The sequence below is a fragment of the Phyllopteryx taeniolatus genome, chromosome 7 (genome assembly GCF_024500385.1).
Source record: "Phyllopteryx taeniolatus isolate TA_2022b chromosome 7, UOR_Ptae_1.2, whole genome shotgun sequence".
In the NCBI taxonomy this organism is placed as follows: domain Eukaryota; kingdom Metazoa; phylum Chordata; class Actinopteri; order Syngnathiformes; family Syngnathidae; genus Phyllopteryx; species Phyllopteryx taeniolatus.
In genome coordinates, this window is record NC_084508.1 from 17,450,198 (window position 1) to 17,470,926 (window position 20,729).

The following is a 20,729-nucleotide window of genomic DNA, read 5'->3' on the forward strand; positions in this document are numbered from 1 at the left end:
TATATACATGTTTTGACAAAACAAAAAAATGTTGAGGAATATCTGAAGAAACAAACATCATCGATATTCACAGTATAAATAGAAATAGACTCTTTGCTGGTGCTTAACCTAAATCTTTGATGGACATAAACATTAAAAGTATGTGATGCTCATAATCACCTGTGTCATCTTAATCATCAGTGAGACAATATACAGTCGCTAATAATAAAGTAGGAGATCTTTACAGATCACTTGTTGTTGCCCATCCCTGGCATGCATGGCTGTAAGACAAGGGAGGCAGGGGTGTGTATGTACCTCTCTCGGTGTAGTGGGTACATTTTATTGCTGGAAGGCAACTCCTCTGCAGCAGAACCAGAAGAAAGTTAAGGACACAGGGTAAAAGAAGTTAAGACTGTAAAGCAAAGAACATTTTACACAAGTGTTCACAGACACGGTCGAGAAAAATAAACTACAACCTCTAAATTCAAGCACCTCTGAAGTTGTACAATTTGGAATTTGTCTTTGATTCTAAACATGCTACAAAAGTCACTATACATTTTAAACATCTGTCATCGCGCATAATGTAATGCCAGATTTCAACATATTTCTCACAATACTTCAGCTCTGTTAAAGGGCAACTCCACAAGTGTAGTGTAATATGCTTTTTGAATTTGTTATTTTCTAATGATAGCTATACAATTGAAAACTAAACTTCAGCTCCATTAGAGGTTAACCTATTGCAACATAGGAAAGTGGTAGAAAAGGGGTACACCCATGTTGGTACTAAGTACTGTTCAGTACAGTAAGTCAAAGCTGCTCAGCGATAGCTATTATTGTACACACATCCATCATATTTTGGCATACAGTATTTTAACTTAAATTTATAGATTGGACTTTTTTTTTTTAACTGAGTACAACACAAATCCACAATCCATGCAATTGACTTTCCTTCAGCAAGCCTCCACTCTCCACCAAATATCCAAGCAGTGAGAAATAACTACTTTTGTTTTATTATGCAGTGCTTCACTTTGTTTGTACTTGCATTACGGTTATGACAGTACATGTGACTTAAAGCATTGCCAATACAATTAATACAGTTTATACATGGCAACAGTCTTTATTCTGGATGGGATAAATTCAATGTTCATTGTTTTCAATGGCAAATTTGTTTGAAATTTGAACAGAGAATAGAGGATGACCAAGCTCCCAGAACAGATTGTGTTAGAGTTTTGACTGTAGTCATCCAAGTAGTAATGAGATGTTATTAGTGTATAGTAGGGCTGTTACTATAAAATATTTCTAGAATTAATTATTCTATTGATTATTCCAGATTAATTGACTTATCGGATAAAATTCTATTTCAAACTAATGTTTATTGCAAAATATTTTTATTACGGTTCATTAACTGCTTAGAGTTGTTTATTTTGTATTGTTTGAAGACTAAACCAAACCAAATAAACAACAATTAAGCAATATTACACGAGAGGGAGTGATTTTGTACTCACCAACATTCTTGAAACAAAGAGGTACTTCTTTGGTACTATAATGCAAAGGGCTACTAGTTTGTTATACACTTCTGACACTACCTCGGTTTCAACTACATGTCAATTACAGGTTATTCAAACTACGGCTGCAAATAATTATTTTTGTGATAGATTAAACTATTTTTTTCCCATAAATTGGATATGATTCAGTTACTGGTTTGGTCCGCAAAAGGTCAGAAAAGACGGGAAAATGTTGATCACGGTTTTCCAAAGTAAAACCAGATGTTTTGATTAAATACAAAAGAATCAGTCTGGGGTGGTACGTTGGACGATTGGTTAGCACATCTGCCTCACGGTTCTGAGGGTTCAAATCCGACCTCGCCTGTGTGGCATTTGCATGTTCTCGCTGTGCCTGCGTGGGTTTTCTCCAGGTACTCTGGTTTCCTCCCACATCCTAAAAACATGCATGGTAGGTTAATTGAAGACTTTAAATTGCCTGTAGGACTGAATGTGGGTGTGAATGGTTGGTTGTTTATACAGCGGCTGCAATAAGTATTTACCACGTCACCATATTTCTCATTAAATATATTTCTAAAGGTGCTATTGCCATTAAGATTTCACCAGATGTTGGGAGAACCCCAAGTAATCCATACATACAAAGAAAGTCGAACAAATAAGCTTAGAAATTAAGTTGTGTGTAATAATGTGAAATGACACAGGGAAAAAGTATTGAACGCGCCAACTGATATTTATTTAATACTTTGTACAAAAGCCTTTGTTTGCAATGACAGCTTCAAGACGCCTCCTGTATGGAGAAACTAGTCGAATGCTTTGCTCTGGTGTGATTTTGGCCAGTTCCTCCACACAACCAGTCTTCACATCTTGAAGGTTCTTTCCATAGATTATCGATTGGATTCAAGTCAGGTGATTGGCTGGGCCATTCTAGCAGCTTTATTTTGGCGGCTGAGTGCATTACTCACTATTTTCATTGCGACAACAGTACCTGCTAATTCCAGGTCTTTTTTAAGCTCTCCACAGGTGGTCTTTGACTCTTGGACAACTCTTGTGATTATTCTTTGCACTCCTCTGTCTGAAATCTTGCAAGGAGCACCTGATTGAGGGAAATTTATGGTGGTATGATTGGCTTTCATCTTGCATATTATGGCCCCAACCATGCTCACTGGAACATTCAGAACCTTAGCTATGTGCCTGTAACCAATGCCATCATTATGTTTTGCAACAATTACTTTGCGACGGTCTTGAGACAGCTCTTTGCTCTTACCCATCATGAGACGTGTCTTGACTCGCACCTTGGCAATGAGACCTTTTGTAGGCCATCAATTAGGACTGAACCAGCTGATATTCATTTCCACTGACATGGGGCTGGATTGCTGTTCGATTATTGATAGATTTTAGGTATTGTCGGCGTTCCATGCCTTTTTGCACCTCCCTTTCTTCGTGTGTTCAATACTTTTTCCCTGTGTCATTTCACATTTTTACACACAACTTAATTTGTGATCTTATTTGTTCTACTTTCTTTGTACGTATGGATTACTTGGGTTGTTCCCAGAATCTGGTGAAATATTCAGGTCAAAAGCACCTTTGGAAGTATATTCAGTGAGAAAAATGGTGACGTTTGCCCTGCGATTGGCTGGCGACCAGTTCAGGGTGTACCCCGCCTCTCGCCTAAAGATAGCTGGGATAGGCTGCAGCACGCCCACGACCCTAGTGAGAATAAGTGGTACGGAAAATTAATTAATGAATAAATTATAGTCTGCTTTCATGGAGGACTACAGATTTCACAAAATATTTACTTTAATGAGCGCTCCGCTTGACTGACTGGGAGCATTTCCTGCCGACACTACTTATATAGAGGAAGGCGGATGTGACTGAGGACAGCATGCGGACGTAAAGGGGGAAGGGTGCGCGTGACAGAGGACGCTAAAGACACGCCCCCAGTAGGTATATAGCGCCGGTATGTGCATCAGTTTGGCTAAGGACCCCCAAAAATGGCACCTACGAAGAGACACGCTTACGAAGCACAGTTTAAACTGCAAGCTATTAGTTACGCGGACGAACATGGGAAACGAGTAGCCGCGAGAGAATTCAAGATCAACGAATCCATGGTTCGCAAGTGGAGGAAGCAGGAAAACGAACTTCGCCAAGTCAAGAAGATGAAGCTGAGTTTCCAAGGAAACAAGGCGAGGTGGCCCGAGTTGGAAGGCCAACTTGAGCAATGGATTAATGAGCAAAGAACAGCCGGGAGAAGAGTCTCTACAGTCACCATTCGACTGAGGGCAATAACGCTTGCAGAAGAAATGAAAATTTTACATTTTCAAGGAGGTCCGTCTTGGTGCTTTTGTTTTATGAAACGGCGCCATCTATCCAATCCGAGCAAGGACTACCGTGGCGCAGAAACCTCCGGCAGATTACAAGGAAAAGCTGGCCATCTTCCGCTCCTACTGCAGTAAAAAAGATTGCCGACAAACACATCCAGCCCAATCACATCACCAACATGGACGAGGTGCCGCTCACTTTCAACACCCTGGTAAACCACACTGTAGCGATACGCACAACGGGGCACGAGAAGTCGGCTTTTACTGTTGTCCTTGGTTGCCATGGTAATGGACAGAAACTGCTACCTATGGTGAGTTTTAAGAGGAAGATGCTGCCTAAAGAAAAGTTTCCAGCCGAAGTGATCATTAAGGCCAATCAAAAGTGCTGGATGGACGAGGAGAAAATGAGAGAGTGGCTGAGTGTGCTCTACGTAAAGAGACCGGATGTTTTTTTCCACGCGGCACCGTCCCTGTTGATCTGTGACTCCCTGCGCGCCCATCTCACAGCCGTTGTGAAAAACCAAGTGCAACTAAGACTGGGAGGCAACGCTGGGCAAGTTACGCAACCATATGTGAATGGATTGTGGATGCTTGGGCTAAGGTATCTGCTTTGACTGCAACATTACTGAACAGCCCCCGGCAACGAGACTGACTCTGACAATGACGAGAGGGAACCCGGCGTGTTTGTTGGAGAACTTGCTCAGCTGTTCATTTCGGATACAGAAGATGAGGACATTGATGGATTTGTGGATGAGGATTGATCAAAAAATAACGTGAGTACATTGTTAAATACTTCAATAAAGTACAACCGAACTCAGTTTTGCTCCCGCTGCCTTTTTAAAAACATTGTTTTAGCGTGCATGCATGCTACCGTATGTTTTAAGCTAGCGAATGTTTTACCATGCGTGCGCCCAATAATGCGGTGTGCCTTATGTATGTGTTAAATACAGAAATAGACCCCGTAACTGAGACTGCGCCTTTTAATACGGTGCGCCCTATGGCCGTGAAAATACGGTACTCACACTGCTTAAACAGCTGAATGTCAGTGCTGGCTGACATTTTCCTTGTTGGGATGTGAGGTGGCATTCAAGAATGCCAGTGGATCTGGACAATCTGACAATGCGTCTAATGTTTGTGGACAGAACTCTGACGTGACTTAAGCAAGTTAAATGGATGCTGTGTTTCTATGAGGGGCTTACTTGACTTCATTTGTTTGAGTTCCCAAATGCAAAACGGTAAGAAATAATACTAGCACTGTACTACCCTTAAGAATCAGTAGGATAGTGGCGAAGAGAAATCTCAAGGCCAATGAAACCTAATAGATTGCGATTGCATTCTGCGTTTGTGCTCATGTGACGGTTTGAGGTTAACTGACTCCCTGCCAATGCCGTCCAAAGATGTCATTCAGAATTCATCTATTCCCTGCCAATGCCGTGTAAAGACGTCAATGGCGTTTTTTAACAGGGATGGGTGGGGGAGGGTCTTGTGCAGTTTGTGTGAGATTGTCAAGCCTGTAGATAACAGCAATAAGGAATGGCACCCTGCAGAGGGCAACAATGCCTTGAGGTGAACGTCCCTTCCTCAGATTGAAAAAGAGGAAGGAGCAGGGCGGAACAGACAATGAGAAGAGACAAATGAAAAAAAATCTATTTAAAAAAAAAAATATATATATATATATATATATATATTTCAATTAAAAAAAGATTTCGGTACTTGAAATGTATTGCGCCAAGGCAAGGAAAATATTCCTGCGACCGACAGGAATGAAGCCTTAGATCATGCGGGGGAATAAAGGATGACGCGCCGAGCTGATCACTTTGTTGCAAAGCGATCGCGCAAAAGGCCGGCCCATACGTATGGCGAGACGCTCTCGGCCGGTTGCCAGCTGATCGTCTGCCAACCAGGATTTGAGTAAATGGGATACGGACTCGTGATGAGTGAACTCCATTTGGATAGCCAGCCGAGCTTCATCCAGAGCTTCCTCCGACGAAGGTAACTCGTTTGCAGCTCGCGTTAGCTACATTTAGCTAGCACGCTCCTTCAATCCTTACATAAAAGCATAATTTATTCCCACTAGTTCACATTACAATGTAAACTCTGTTGTCAGTACTGATTTTTAATTTGCCATTTCGTCCATCTTGCAGGAATTCAACACCTGCGAGTCGAACGTATTTTAGGATTGCGACGAATAAAAGTTGTTGTTTTTTTTACCCTTGCAAAACACATCAATAAAAAGTACTCTTTAGTAATCATATGTATTTTTTTTAATTACAGGTTATGCATCCAGCAGACCTTTGACTCCCATTCCAGTACGCAGTGCAAACAAAAAGGTAATTGCATTTTTTTCTCCACGTCCCACGACAGAAATTTCAACAATGTATTTTTATTTTTCTAAACTGCATGGGTTGTGTTTTGAGCAGAAGTAGGGACTGGTTTCAAGGAGAATGACAACCACACAAGATCCCATTCACTGCCACCGAAGAATAAAATCCAGATGTGGATAAAACTTTGCTAGATTTTATGCGCAAGGTAATAAATACCTGGACTATTGAGCAAACGGTAGAGGAGGAGAATTTGGAGAAAAAAAGTGCAAGTGTGGGAGCCGCATTTGTTCATGCATTTTTGTCTAATACAAATTCTGGACAGAATTATAATTGTAAATAAATTATATGTTTCTCTCAAAAGCACTTTCTCAGTTGTTTTCAGATGTTTGAGATTTTCACAAATGATAAAAAAAAATATTGGTGTCAAAGTCATTGTGCTGCTTGATGTGTCTGCTTTCACAAAACGGCTGTTTTCTCAGTTTTTCTTCCAGAAACAGACTTGGCTGAAAGTAGCCTATGTTTGACTGCTGATTACTAAAGAACAGTATAAGCTATTTTTTTCCTGATGAAAGAAGAGAGTCTGATCTTTCGTTTGGTGGTTTTGGTGTTTACATCGTCATAGTATATAATATTTTGTGGAGCTTGAAAAATCAGGGAAATTGCTTGAAAATGCCTGGCAGTCGAGTGGTTCCCTGCTAAGGAAACGGCTCGCAGTGAATTAGTTAAGAGGAAACTGGTTTAGTACAGAGGGTGACAGTGTGTTTGAACCAAACTATTGGCAGCTTGTATCAGCCAAACCAAATATAAACTCTACAGCTGAAGAAACACACAGAGCAGCTTGTCCGCATGCAAATAAACCAAGTATTCACTTTGCAGCAAGGGGCCAAGTAGTGTTCGTGTGTGTGCGGTGGATGGAAATAGAGGAATAGAGAACAGGAAATTAGCATAGTTGCTGCAAACTGCACACATGCGTGACCTCTGCTTGTGTGTTTCATCACATACTGAGAAGTTGGAGCAACCTGAACCCATGTTAAAACCCTGAAAGTCCCTGACATGGTTAATAATATCTACTATGTACCTTTCTTTCTCTTCTACGTAAGCCACGACCTCCGTTTGAAGATGACCTTCTTGGGGTCACGTGGGGCAAGGTGTAAGAAACCAGGTCAAGCTTTTAAATTTACAAATACAGCCTTTCCAAACGACAAAAACGAAGAAATGTGTGCAAATCACTAAATTGACTGTTATCACGTCGTCCAGCGGACCAGTAGAGCCTAGACAACAGCCGAGGAAACAAAACCTGAAACTTACCCCATGCTAGGAGGATCCTCAAATGAGTGCGGTATGCCGAAAGCCTTTCCACCGAAAACCCCCTCGTCTGTTGTCCAACCTCGGTCTTCAAACTGTTTTTCCAGCAAAACGCTCCAACAGAAATTTTTCTGTGGAGGGAAAAATCACTTCCGACTCCCCGTTTTTCTTCCGACAGGAGTCCTCTCTTCTCAAATCAGTTGTAGTCCAGCCTGCCTCCCTTTGTCCGCGGCTTTCCTCAGCCAACAACGCCGCGCCTACAACTCCGTGCGTAATTACGCACCGGGAACTGTTTAACAGCTCTAGAATCCACACAGAGAGAAGAATTCCGACGAAAGCCGGGAAACAGCGCGCCTTTAGCCAAAGTTCCTCCGGGACATGAGCTCGGTTCTTCTCCCGACTCTGCCAAGTCACACTGGGATCACACTAACACCCATTGGTGGGACCTCGGAGTGTTAATCAGCGCCATCTGCTGGTCTTAAAGTGAAAAAGTGACAAGCAACCCGCCCCCAATTGCATCTCCAAAGTCAGAGTGGAAAAACTATATTTACACCCCCAAATAAACCAAACAAAATCTAAAAGAAGATGTGTATCCCACTTCTGTAATTCTGCCTTTATGAAGGTAATAAACTTGTCTGAGAGGTGATCATTTGTTTATTATGGTGCTTATACTTTTCAACTGTAAAACTGCACTGCATCATACTGAGAGCTGTTCATATTTTGTTTTCCTTATTTAATGACTTTGGGATATTAGAAAAAGCTTCAGTATGATCTATTGCAGTTCTACATCACCGCAAACCACAAGCTAGATAGATAGATAGATAGATAGATAGATAGATAGATAGACAGACAGACAGACAGACAGATGCTTGTGCAAAGGCTAATTAAATAAAGGTGACTGAAAGTGAAATCATATTTCTACAACAACATAAGTATACAATAAAATTTGATGCAGTGCAAAAAATCTGATAGCCTTTGACTCATTCTTTATTTAATCTTCACAGCTCATTTCCTCCCCCCACGAACATTCCAGCTGAAAGATGCTTTAAAAGCATTAGACACACCTGATTAAATATGATTTAGAGACACAAGTGGCTTTTGCTCATGGAGGCAAAGCAGAAGAACAGAATCAACAGAAACAGATAAGCAATGAGTGGTTTGTTTGCACGGATTTTTTTTTTTGCTTTGCAAGGTTGTTCAGAGTAAACAGATCTTGTTGACAGTGGTCTTGAGTACAAGCTGAACCAACTGGCCTATGATTACTACTGGCAGCCAAGTGTGATGACACAAAAGGGTCTCTTTGGTGAAGACGTCAAAAAATACAATAAAGAATGAAATAATGGCATGCGAGAGCTGAAAAAAGAACCATCCTGTCATGGTCTGTGCCGTGCCGTTCCTGTTCGGAACTTGGGTGTCGCTTTGTGTCTCGCTTTTCTCTCTCTCTCTCTCTCTCTCTCTCTCTCTCTCTCTCTCTCCAGCAATCATCACCTCCTCGCCCGTGCACCTAATCTCAATCAGCACTTATCACTCCCTGCATAGAAGGCTGCCAGATCCAGGAATCCAGCGCCAGAGTATTGATGCTCGTCCGTATTACACAGGCCGACTCTCGTAAATCCTTCTCATGTGTTTGATTACTTGATGACCCGCATTTGTACTGATCCTCTAGTGTTCTCCTCTGTCTCCAAGTGTTCCTTCCGTGTCACCCGTGTCGCTGCCCATTCAAGTCCCACCGTCCAGCTCTTCCACCTGTCCTCACTCCCGCCTCCTGCACATTCCTCGTTCCGACGGGGCACCATCACGCCTCAGATATCCAAACCCTAAGCTACCCTCTAATAAACCATTCTCATCTACTTCCTCCGCCTCCGTCTGAGTTTGGGTCCAGTCCGATATCACACGATTACTAATCGTGACACATCCCCAGTTATGATTTTACACCGAACTTCATTATGAAATCATGAAACTCAACGAGTATAAGCATAAATGATGATCTTATGGCAATAAAAAGGCATTTCAATAAAGCATCAAGTGCAGCAATTAAGCTTCATGAGTTGTTTCATTGCGTTCCACATCTTATGACTGTATACGCTCACAAAATTGAACATAGAACCCCTGGACCCTTGCAGGACTCATTGATAGCAACTCAAATCAGATTCAAAATGTTGTACGTGGGGACCGTAAACTGAAGAACCCCTGTCTATGGAAAGCTGTTTGAGCATTTATTCTGTATACAAGTACTAGTACGTTCTTTGTCCTCACTAGTAAGATAATTCCGCACACTAGTAGAAAAACGAGGGCACACTAGTAGAACGACTGTGTCTATAGTAAGGTTTTTCCACTCCTGCCTTTCACTATTGTATCACACATCTGCACATTGGTAACATCTTTGACATATTATTGTGCACTTTTTGACATCTATGCACTACTAGTACTCCTTCTGTAGCGCTAGATGTTAACTAGAAGAATTTTATATCATTAGCAGCAGGCGCAGTAACACACATGTGTCAACTAATACACACTTTTGCCTGACTAGTAACATGTCGTCGTCCTACCAGAATCCCAAAGTTGCCCTACAGGTGAGGACAAACAACATACTAGTACCTTAAGCAGGATATCATAAAGCCGTGGGAGCATTTAATATCAAATAAATGCTCAAATGACTTTCAGCTTTTATCAATGATATGGACTATAATAGGATATTCACAGTTACTCAATTTCCTTAATATCAAAGCCATTTTGAGCATTTATTTGATATCCTTGATATGTGGCTTAAGGCCAAAATTGGCACTAGTAGTGGAAAATTGTTTTACTTGTAAGATAGTCGAGTAGAACAGCCGTTCTACCGGCGTGCCCTACTCATTCAACAGTACTAGTGCTCTGACTTGTCTTACTAGTGCGCCGTGATGCCGGTGACGCGATACAAAGTAACACTTTACTCCCAAAAATGTGATTCGGTGACGTCATAAGTAATCGACCGCGTTATGTAAATATAAAAATATATCATGTATATATACCTATAAATATATGGTGTATATATATATATATATATATATATATATATATATATATATATACCATTATATTTATATATTTCGACAGGGGTATCAAGTTTATCAAGGAAACGCCTTTTCATACTTGTGTGATAATACTTTGCCTGATTCATACTTTCAAACGCTTTGATTTCCAGACGCATGACGTTTGCGCCACCAAGCGACCTTAAACTGACAATACAATAGGAGGGCGGATACTATTGGGTAAAGGCCATTGGTGATGTCGTCACCGTTCACAACGAGTCTCAGCAGTCGACCGCTTTCTCCTGGTCAAGTCTGAGGAGCCTTCCCTTTTAATAACTCATTACACTTTGTTTAAACACCATGCCCCGACAGCGGGTCCCATTCATCTTGTGAAGATATCTTGCAAAATGCTCAATGGGTTCCCTCCTGTGCTAGAAGATGGCGGAGACGGATGGTGGGGCCATCGCATCGACACATTCGCTAAACAGGTGAGTGAGTCGGTGAGGCTTAGGCTAGTCCTCGGGGTCGGGCAGGATGGTGGAGGTTCTTTAAGCATCTCCTTTAACCCTACTCGCCCTTATAGGAACAGAAACAGCAGGGCTAGAAAACAGGAAACGCCGAGGATCTATCCGGGCTAGGCCAGTATGAGCATTAAATATTGATTACTACCGATATTCTCAATACTGTACAGTTAGGTTTGAATTGTTTTAACCACAACTGTACGCTTACAAAAACCGACAAATAGCAGAATCAGGAGTTACGAGGTGAGCTCAACGGTTATGGGCATTTCCACTGCAGTATAGATTTTTTATGTTAACGACATAATTTATTAAAGGTGAAAGAATGAATAATAGGTAATGAATATAATTTCATTATTTGTCACAGCCCAGCTTTTACAAACAAATGTTGGTGTTTTGTAATATATAGTATCATTAAGACATTTCTACATGGCTGTAACTTATGCACGAGTGACTAATACAAAAATAGGAATGCTAATTAGAAGTGTCACAATAAATTCATTAATTGAGAAGTAATTGATCATCAAATTTATCAACAGCTATTCACATCATTGATTCATAGAGCTATTGTTTAACTTAAAATTGTCCAGACTCCCAGCAGTGAATGCTCTCTGATTTGTGTAGTCCTTCATGAAAGGAGACTTTTTATCATTTGTGTTTAACCAAAATAAGACATTTGTAAACATCTGCTTTTACAAACCCCAATTCCAATGCAGTTGGGATGTTGTCTAAAACGTGAATAAATAACAGAATACAATGATTTGCAAATCAATTTCAACCTATATTCAATTAAATAGACTACAATAATAAAAAAAAATAATCCTAACTTTAATGTTCAAACTGATCAACGATATTGTTGTTGTTTTTTTGGCAAATATTATTCATTTTGAATTTGATAGAACACGTTCCAAAAAAGCTGGGACAGGGGCAGGAAAAGACTGGGAAAATTGAGGAATGCTAAAAAAACACCAATTTGTAACAATCCACAGGTGAACAGGTTAACTGGAAACAGGTGAGTGTCACAATTTTGTATAAAAGGAGCATCCCCGAAAGGCTCAGTTGGTCACAAGCAAAGATGGGGCGAGGTTCGCCACTTTGTGAACAACTGCGCAATAGTCCAGCAGTTTAAGATCAACATTTGTCAATGTACAATTGGAAGGAATTTAGGTATTTCATCATCTACGGTTCATAATATCATCAAACGATTCAGAGAATCTGCAGAAATCTCTGCACACAAGTGGCAAGGCCGAAAACCACAATTGAACCCCCGTGACCTTCGATTCCTCAAACTCATGGCGTTAAAAACCAGCATCATTGTGTAAATGATATTGCCACGTAGGCTCAGGAACGCTAAACGCTAAAACGATTGTCTGTTAAAACAGTTCTTTGCTCTTCAAATGCAAGTTAAAACTCGACCACACGGCAAAAGCCATATATCAATAACATCCAGAAAAGCTGCCAGCTTCTCTGGCCCTGAGCTCATCTGAGATTGACTGACGCAAAGTGGAAAAGTGTGCTGTTGTCTGACAAGACCACATTTCAGATTGTTTTTGGGAAATCATGGTTGTCGTGTCCTTCGGGCCAAAGAGGAAAAGGACCATCAGGTTTGTTATCAGTGTAAAACCAGCATATGTGATGGTATGGGGGTGTTTTAGTGCTCATGGCATGGGAAACCTGCATATCTTTGAAGGCACCCTTAATGCTGAAAGGCACATACAGGTTTTGGAATAACATACAGTATGTTGCCATCCAAGCAATGTCTTTTTCAGGGTTGTCTCTGCTTAGTTCAGAAATACAATGCCAAGCCACACACTGCACGTGCTACAACAGCATGGTTTCATTGTAAAAGAGTGCGAGTACTGGACTGGCTTGACAGCAGTCCAGACCTGTCTCATGGCACATTACGAAGGGCAAAATACGTCAACGGAGACCCCGGACTGTTGAGAAACTGAAGTTGTACATAAAGCAAGAAGAGAAAAGAATTCCACCTACAAATCTTCAACAATTAGTGTCCTCAGTTCCCAAACGTTTATTGATTGTTGTTAAAAGGAAAGGTGATGTAAAACAGTGGTAAACATGCCCCTGTCCGTACTTTTTTGGGAACGTGTTACAGACAACAAATTAAAAATGAGTGAATATTTGCACATAAACACAAAAACACACTAAAGTTTATCAGTTTGAACATTAAATATCACCTTTGTAGTGTATTCAGTTGAATATAGGTTGAAAAGGATTTCCTAATCATTATATTCTGTTTTTATTTACACACTTAATTGGAATTGGGGTTCGTACTTAGGGAAACAACGATGAGCATTTTCTCGTATTTTCTGACATGTTACAAAACAATATATATAAATATATATATATATATATATATATATATATATATATATTTAATCTAATAATTGATAGAATAATCAGTTTTAAAAATATTGGATGGGGACAGCTTTAATGCTAATATAGCATAGAAACTACCCTGCATAAAGATGATTGCCAATGAAAATAGTTATGACCGTGTTGTGGGATCATCCACTATGTTAAATTCTCTTGTCGAGCAGACCTTAAATACCTGCCTAATTCAGTTGTGAATCTCAGTTATTTTTATGAAAAGTTTAGGATCCCTTGTTTCACTCAAAGTTCCCAGGCCTTTTTCTCTTCCAGTATGGCTAGCAAGAATAGCACCCTGCGCTGCACATTTTCAGCCCCCAGCCACAGTACCACTCTTCTCCAGGGCTTGTCGATATTGAGGGCTCAAGGCCAACTTCTTGATGTGGTGCTCGCCATCAATGAGGAGCGCTTCCAGGTCCACAAAGCTGTTCTGGCTGCTTGTAGTGATTACTTCAGGTCAGTGCGGATCACAGGACAATTTCAGTGCCCATTACATTTTAAATTCCCAGCAATAAGCTGACGCTTTCACTCAAAGCAAAACATTTAGTGCAACTACACTGAAGGCTATTTGGTGAGGAGAGAAAGGTAATGCACTGGAAAATGTCAGAAAACCAAAACATTTCAAAATTATATTGTTCAGAACACATTTTGATCTGAGTAAATATACTTACTGTATAGGCCAAACTTCACAAGTACAGAAATATGTATAGCGAATGTAATAATTGATCATTCAAAACAAATCAATTAACCCACTTTAACAATTTCTTAGTTACTACTACTTCCACTGCCAATAATAATGGTGGGAAATGTTATTTGAAGAGAATATTTTGCTAATTAATGACTTCATTTGAAGAGCAACTTTCTAATTTTGGGGAGACATTTTTTTCCAGGTTAATCCCGCAGGGACGGAAGGAAGGAGTATATCAGGGGTTTTGTGGGGTCCAGGGTGGGCAGGCCTTTAGGCCTGTTCATAACCAGGATGAAGCCCTCCTTTGCTTTAGGTCCCTGTATTAAACCCATGTAAAAAGAAACAAGTAAAAGCGTACATTTTCACAATTTTTTATTTATTTTTTTGTCATCAACAACAATTGCCATAGAGAACAAGCAACTAATTAAAAATCTGAACTGCAATGAACACTAACAGTGTACTGTCAGCGGCATAATTAGGATGTTGATCTGGTTGACTTATAGCTATTTTGAAAGTCTCATATTTTGGCTATTTAGACCTCCATGGAGTGACTCTCTAACGTGGACATAAATAAATAAAAGCTTCAATTTTATTAAAAACAAAACAAAACACCTTAGCTTTGTCATACGAGTGTCCAGAAAAGGCGAATCTGACAGCTACTTCTGTTTGACCCAGTTTTGTATCCGCTTTGTCCATATTTGGCTAAGACCGCCCCCTTTCCTTTGATTGGTTGCCTCCGTATAGAAGACCCACTTGTGAGAGCACACGCGTTTGTTAAATTGACAATGCTGGTTCGGGAATGGAGAGGTAGGCGGAGATCTTCGCTAATAAGATGAGCTTGAGAAATTTTAATGGCCTGATTTCAGTACCCTCGGCAGAAAAATGTCTGCATCTCAGGAATTTGTGGATCATTTTAATTCATATTTCACGTTTACTGAGGCACCATAGAGAAAAGATTACATGCCAAATACTAGAAAAAGTGGGTTTGGCAAAATATGTCCCCTTTAAATGAAGAAGGACATACGTGTCTTTTAGGCAGACTAGTGTCCAAGGTTGTCACACAGGTGTCCCAGGTGAAAACACTTCAGACAGTAAGACTAGTGATGAGAAGTATAAAATTAAAATTCAACATTACAGAGATTGGCACTGATGACCTGCCAACGCAGGGCCCCTGCCCTCCATCCTTGTGTCGGTATTCAAGACCAAGACGGCCCGGTCGACTCAGCCGGCCTGCCACGTACTCCGTCGACGAGGCCACTCCTCGCCTGGCTTCGGCCCAGCGACGGAGGCAGTCACTCCGCCAGTCAACGTCTGCCACACATGGCCCAGTCATGCTGTGTCCTGCTCATGCTCAGCGGAAAAAACTTAAAAATCTTTGATTTGCAGTATTGCTTTTCAATGTGTTTTTATGAGGCACAAAATGCTAATTTTGACACGTAAATTGCAATACAAATCTGCTGTTTTCAACCCTATATGTTAAGCTTTTCTGTGTTGCTTTGAGGCATAAGCACAAGTAACAAGTAATATTTATGAATGGGAATAGATTTGGTGCCTCAGATTTGGTGCATCATGGGAAATATCCTGGCAGTCTAGCCAATGGGTTGATTCCCAACAATATGTGGAGGATATCTGCCCCTTGTGCCAAAATTTGAAGGTTTTTTTTAGAGAGGAGGCTGATGGCTGACGATGCTATCTCTCGTACTGTTTTCATATCAATAAGAACTATGACCTTGTTAAGGGAAGTAGCTGCAGAGTCTGAGTTCAGAAGGAGTATGTCATTAAAAGATTTAACATTTGCACTTGTTTTTGTGTTGCAGGGCCATGTTCACTGGAGGCATGAAGGAGTCAAATCAAAATACCATTGAGCTCAAAGGTTTGTCCGCCCGGGGCTTGAAGCATATTATAGACTTTGCTTACAGTTCAGAAGTCACTTTAGATCTGGACTGTATTCAAGATGTGCTTGGAGCAGCTGTCTTCCTTCAGATGGTCCCTGTTGTGGAACTCTGTGAGGAGTTTCTCCAGTCAGCCATGAGTGTTAAGACATGCCTACATATCGACCAGATGGCAACCACGTTCAGCTTGTCTTCCCTCAAGGCGTCGGTGGATGCCTTCACCTTTCGCCACTTCCTCCAAATAGCTGAGGAGGACGACTTCCTGCACATTCCAATGGAGCGCCTTGTCTTCTTTCTGCAGAGCAACAAGCTGAAGAATTGTAGCGAGATTGATCTCTTCCACGCGGCTATCCGATGGCTCCGGCATGATGAGTCTCGCCGTGCTCAAGCCAGCAATGTCCTCTGCCATGTGCGCTTCCCCCTCATGCGTTCATCTGATCTGGTGGACAGTATTCAGAGGGTAGACATCATGGTGGAGGATGTGCAGTGCCGCCAGTATCTCCTGGAGGCCTTCAATTATCAAATTCTTCCATTCAGACAGCACGAGATGCAGTCTCCACGCACACTCATTCGTTCTGATGTTGTGTCTATCATCACTTTTGGCGGAACCCCGTACACTGACAACGACCGCACAGTGAGCACCAAGGTGTACTATCTCCCTGACATTGCTTCCCGCCAGTTCAAGGAGTTGACTGAGATGGACACAGGGTGCAGCCACGCCTGTGTCGCTGTCCTTGATAACTTTGTGTATGTTGTGGGTGGGCAACATTTGCAGTATCGTAGTGGTGAGGGGGCTGTTGACAGCTGTATGCGCTTTGATCCGCACTTGAACCAGTGGCTACGGATCCAACCAATGCAGGAGGCTCGCATCCAGTTTCATCTCAATGTCTTGAACGGGAAACTTTATGCCACTGGAGGGCGCAATCGATCCGGCAGTCTATCATCTGTGGAGTGCTACTGCCCAAAGAAAAATGAGTGGACCTACGTGGAGCCATTAAAACGGAGGATTTGGGGTCATGCAGGGACTCCCTGTGGAGAAAAGCTGTACATCTCCGGTGGTTATGGTGTCTCTTTGGATGACAAGAAAACATTTCACTGTTACGACCCAATGGCCGACCAGTGGAACTTTAGAGCGCCCATGAATGAACCTAGAGTGCTGCATGCCATGATATGCAGTAGGGATCGGGTCTATGCTGTGGGTGGACGCATGGACCATGTGGACCGCTGTTTTGATGTGCTGGCTGTTGAGTATTACGATCCACAGAGTGACCAGTGGACCACCGTCAGCCCCATGAGAGCAGGGCAGTCTGAGGCGGGCTGCTGTTTACTGGACGGAAAGATATACATTGTCGGGGGCTACAACTGGCACTTGAACAACGTCACAAGCATCGTCCAAGTGTACAACACAGAGACTGATGAGTGGGAGAGGGATTTGCACTTTCCCGAATCATTTGCCGGGATTGCTTGTATACCAATTGTACTTCCACAGACACACGTTGAATATCTGACCTCTTGGCTGTGAAAATGTGTGTTATTCAGACTTCTATGATTTCATTCAAGACAAGGAGCTTAAATGTTTGTCATGAAATGAGGTGACTTCAATTTGATTATAGGTGGAGCTTCATAGCATAAGACATTTTGTATAGTACTTCACCTCACTTGAATTACTTCTTTTTGTTGGATTTCATATTTTGATCTCACCTTTGATTTGGGGAAATTTGATACAGCAAATAAACTCCAGTCTATGATTGTCATTAACAACTACAATATTGATAAGGTAATCATTTTCATCAGCATTTATCATGCAAATATAAAATAATTGTGCATTCAAATAATGGCTTTTTAATTGGTAATTTATAAGTTTAAATCTATAATGTTTTTAATTCTGAAACCACATAGTATGTTTTTATTTTAATTAAATCATGTTTTTTTTTAATTCAATCAGTCACAAACCAACTTGCTAAAGCTTATACTTATCACCTTGATTCGGATCAACTGTAGATCAATTACATAATGTATTTTTACTGAGAACCACCAAGTCCTTAACTTTTTCTCTTCCTGTGCTCATGTTTTCTCAGGTCAAATCATATTCAAACTATTAATCTTTTTACAATTCCTCTGTGTGGACCTGTTGTGGCAACGACCTCACACATTTGTGTCCATGTGAATGTCAGCTCTTAAGTGCTTTTGTCTTGTGTATGAAAGGTCACTGTCTCCTCAACAGCATTTACCCTTGTAGTTTTTATTTTATTTTTTGAGTCGATGTTCCTATGTGCATTCAAATGACTATCATATCATTAGTGTCTCAAATTGGCATTTTTACTGCACTTTTCAAAACAGACGGAAATGTTATACTTGGTATTTTTTAGGAAAACATTTGAAAATGGCCACAGATGGTAGACAATGACCATACACAAGCGGCTAAGGATGTACATTTTAACGTGCACTTTTCCCTGTCAGCAAAAGCACATTATATTTTGAAGTGTGATATAAAGGGAGGTCTAGTCATATGGGAATGCAATCATTTATCTAAGCTGTACCATGTTTTAAAACGAGCGCTTGTTTTTTTTTTTGGGGGGGGGGGGGGGGGATGAGATGAAGTATGAAACTGTTTTTGTTAATAAGCAACTATAGTACGTGTATGTATTGGCACTAATTTTCACTTTCTGCATACAATATAAACAGGTCACTGCACACTCATTACTTTATGCCTATGCTGGAACGAAGTACTGTACAGTTGGTAAGGATAGAGAGGTTTTAATATAGACAGATTAATCGATGAGGGAAATAAAAACTATGAGTATATAATATAACAATACCTTTAATACCACTGCTTTGTTGCTTCTATTTTTTTTTAAAATTTAACAGCCGAAGAACAGCTCACGTGGGGGATGGGTGTGGGGCAGTGCAAAAGTTTAAAAGAAAAAATAATAGTCAGTTGTTGACTGTCAACTGCTTCACTCTGTTCTCCCTCCCCTACTCATTTAAGAGTCCCTATCCATAACGGCAGTGGTCGATGATGAGATAGGGCTTAATTCTCAAACTGATATTAGCACTATTGAGTGTGCCTAAATGGTCAAGCCAGAAATGCGGTGGCCCTAAAGGGTCAACAATGAAGATGGGGTTACAGCTGCATGAGGTAAGTTTGATTTATGCTTGACTCATGTATGTTCCGCGTGGAAATGAGACGCGGAATCAAGCCAACACAACTTTTGCAGCATTTATACTGTGTGCAGCTTGGCACTGCTGTTAGGCGATTTTCCTCCAGACTCTAGGGGGCAGTGTGGCGCGTCTATAGCAGATGAACACTATTCAACCATAATAGAAGTAGAAAACACTCGCTGGTAGGCGCTCTTGCTCGTTCGCCATGATTTTCAATGCGGGACAGTCCGCGAAGTGATATATTTTTTGCGGTGCGGAAAACCTGGGCCTTGCGGACGCCGCACAATTGCTGAAATGACCTAATTTCTCCGTGCGGACCTCGCCGATGCGTCAGGCATAAACCAAGCTTTAGGGGACCCGAAAGACAAGCTTTAGAATACATGCCCTGACTAGAGCAGTGATTTCCAACCTTTATGGAGGGAAGGCACATATTTTACAATTGGAAAATCTCATGGCACACCAACAAACAAAAATATCACACAAAGTAGAGACACAGTAATTACTGTATGTTTTTCCTGCCATCTAATAGAAGAGCATTGACTTGTTCTGTGTCACTATGCCTCACTGGCATAAATAGAGGAACAAAGATACATTATTTTTTGAGCACTTAAGTAAAATTTGATAATTTCCCATCGCACACGAAGATTGCTCATGGCACACTGGTTGGGAATCACTGGAGAATACTAGAGAATACTTTTAAAGATACTCAGTATACAGTACACAAGTACATATGGTAAATTTAATTTCCATTTAAATACACATTGCTCCATCTTGTGATCGGATCGGTTATCGTTTTTTTAAACTCGCTGATCGGTCCCAAAAAAAAAAAAAATAAATCTATATCCATCCATCTTCTGTACCGTTTATGCTCACTAGGGTCACAGGTACGCAGGAGCCGAACCCAGGTAACTGCGGGCAGGAGGCGGGGTACACTCTGAACTGGTTGCCCAGCCAATCGAAGGGCACATAAAAACAAACAACCATTCGCACTCACATTCACACCTACAGGCAATTTAGAGTTGTCAATTAATTGTCGTACATGTTTTTGGGATGTGGGAGGAAACCGGAGTACTCGGAGAAAACTCACACAGGCCCGGAGAGAACATGAAAATTCCAGACAGGCGAGGGCGGATTTGAACCCTGGTCCTCAGAACTGTGAGGCAGATGTGCTAACCAGTTGTCCACCTTGCCGCCCTAAACCATATCTTATTTTTCCAATTACGAAGGGTTCCATGAATGCACGTATAAAAGTACCTTCAACAAGGTTAACAACCACTGATTTAATAGCCCTGTCTAATTGAAAAGTAGTGCCTTGCCGACATCTTGTGGCATCTATAGCAGTTCAATGTCAGTGTCAATTTCTCGCCGATATTCTGCAAATAGTGGGGGAACTCAACAGTATTTTAGTTACACATAAACTAGATGTTTTGGGTCCACTCTTGTGTAAGGTTTATTGTTCACTTACATTATGTAGACTCCACAGAATATGACGGAAGTCTCACATTGATATTCATCCACATAAACTAGAAAAGATTTACTGGCCCAAGACATGGAAACGTGGGCATATTGAGAAGGATAAGGTGGGCGTGGCTGCATCATTGACGTCACCTCTGTACGTGATGACGAAACCAGAAGGCCCCAA

At 41.2% G+C, this 20,729-nt stretch overlaps 2 protein-coding genes and 1 long non-coding RNA gene across 9 annotated transcripts in view; 2 read left to right on the forward strand and 1 right to left on the reverse strand.

The window, feature by feature from the left end:
• Positions 1-7,565, reverse strand: part of LOC133480348 (homer protein homolog 3-like) — a 57,023-nt gene extending 49,458 nt beyond the window's left edge. For 2 of the 4 annotated variants that reach the window (XM_061778224.1, XM_061778222.1), the window contains exons 1-2: positions 7,432-7,554; positions 295-340 (exon numbers count right to left, since the gene is read on the reverse strand). In XM_061778224.1, coding sequence (XP_061634208.1) covers positions 295-317 — 23 coding nt within the window. In that variant the 5' untranslated portion in view covers positions 318-340; positions 7,432-7,554. Of the gene's footprint in view, positions 1-159; positions 177-294; positions 341-7,431 lie in introns of those variants that run through there. The other 2 variants (XM_061778225.1, XM_061778226.1) reach the window with 2 other exon arrangements.
• On the forward strand, positions 3,338-9,384 carry LOC133480351 (uncharacterized). The gene is made up of 3 exons (XR_009789243.1): positions 3,338-4,572; positions 6,074-9,036; positions 9,115-9,384. It is a non-coding gene; the product is annotated as an uncharacterized LOC133480351 (long non-coding RNA).
• Positions 9,385-10,683: 1,299 nt separating this feature from the next.
• Positions 10,684-18,807, forward strand: klhl26 (kelch-like family member 26). Of its 4 annotated transcripts, none has more exons than XM_061780321.1 (3): positions 10,684-10,927; positions 13,602-13,801; positions 15,851-18,807. In XM_061780321.1, exons 1-3 carry the CDS (start codon positions 10,847-10,849, stop codon positions 17,445-17,447), a joined length of 1,878 nt encoding a protein of 625 aa, XP_061636305.1. In that variant the 5' UTR covers positions 10,684-10,846; the 3' UTR covers positions 17,448-18,807. The 4 variants fall into 4 exon arrangements, with proteins under 4 accessions (XP_061636305.1, XP_061636306.1, XP_061636307.1 ...); XM_061780322.1 differs by having other exon boundaries at positions 13,619-13,801; XM_061780323.1 differs by having other exon boundaries at positions 13,689-13,801.
• Positions 18,808-20,729: the final 1,922 nt, after the last annotated feature.

Excerpts from the sequence above, each read along its gene's own strand:
- klhl26 (XM_061780321.1), top strand. The coding sequence starts at position 10,847 with ATGCTCAATGGGTTCCCTCCTGTGCTAGAAGATGGCGGAGACGGATGG. Across the intron at positions 10,928-13,601 it reads TCGACACATTCGCTAAACAG|GCCTTTTTCTCTTCCAGTAT; the intron begins GTGAGTGAGTCG and ends CAAAGTTCCCAG. Across the intron at positions 13,802-15,850 it reads GCTTGTAGTGATTACTTCAG|GGCCATGTTCACTGGAGGCA; the intron begins GTCAGTGCGGAT and ends TTTGTGTTGCAG.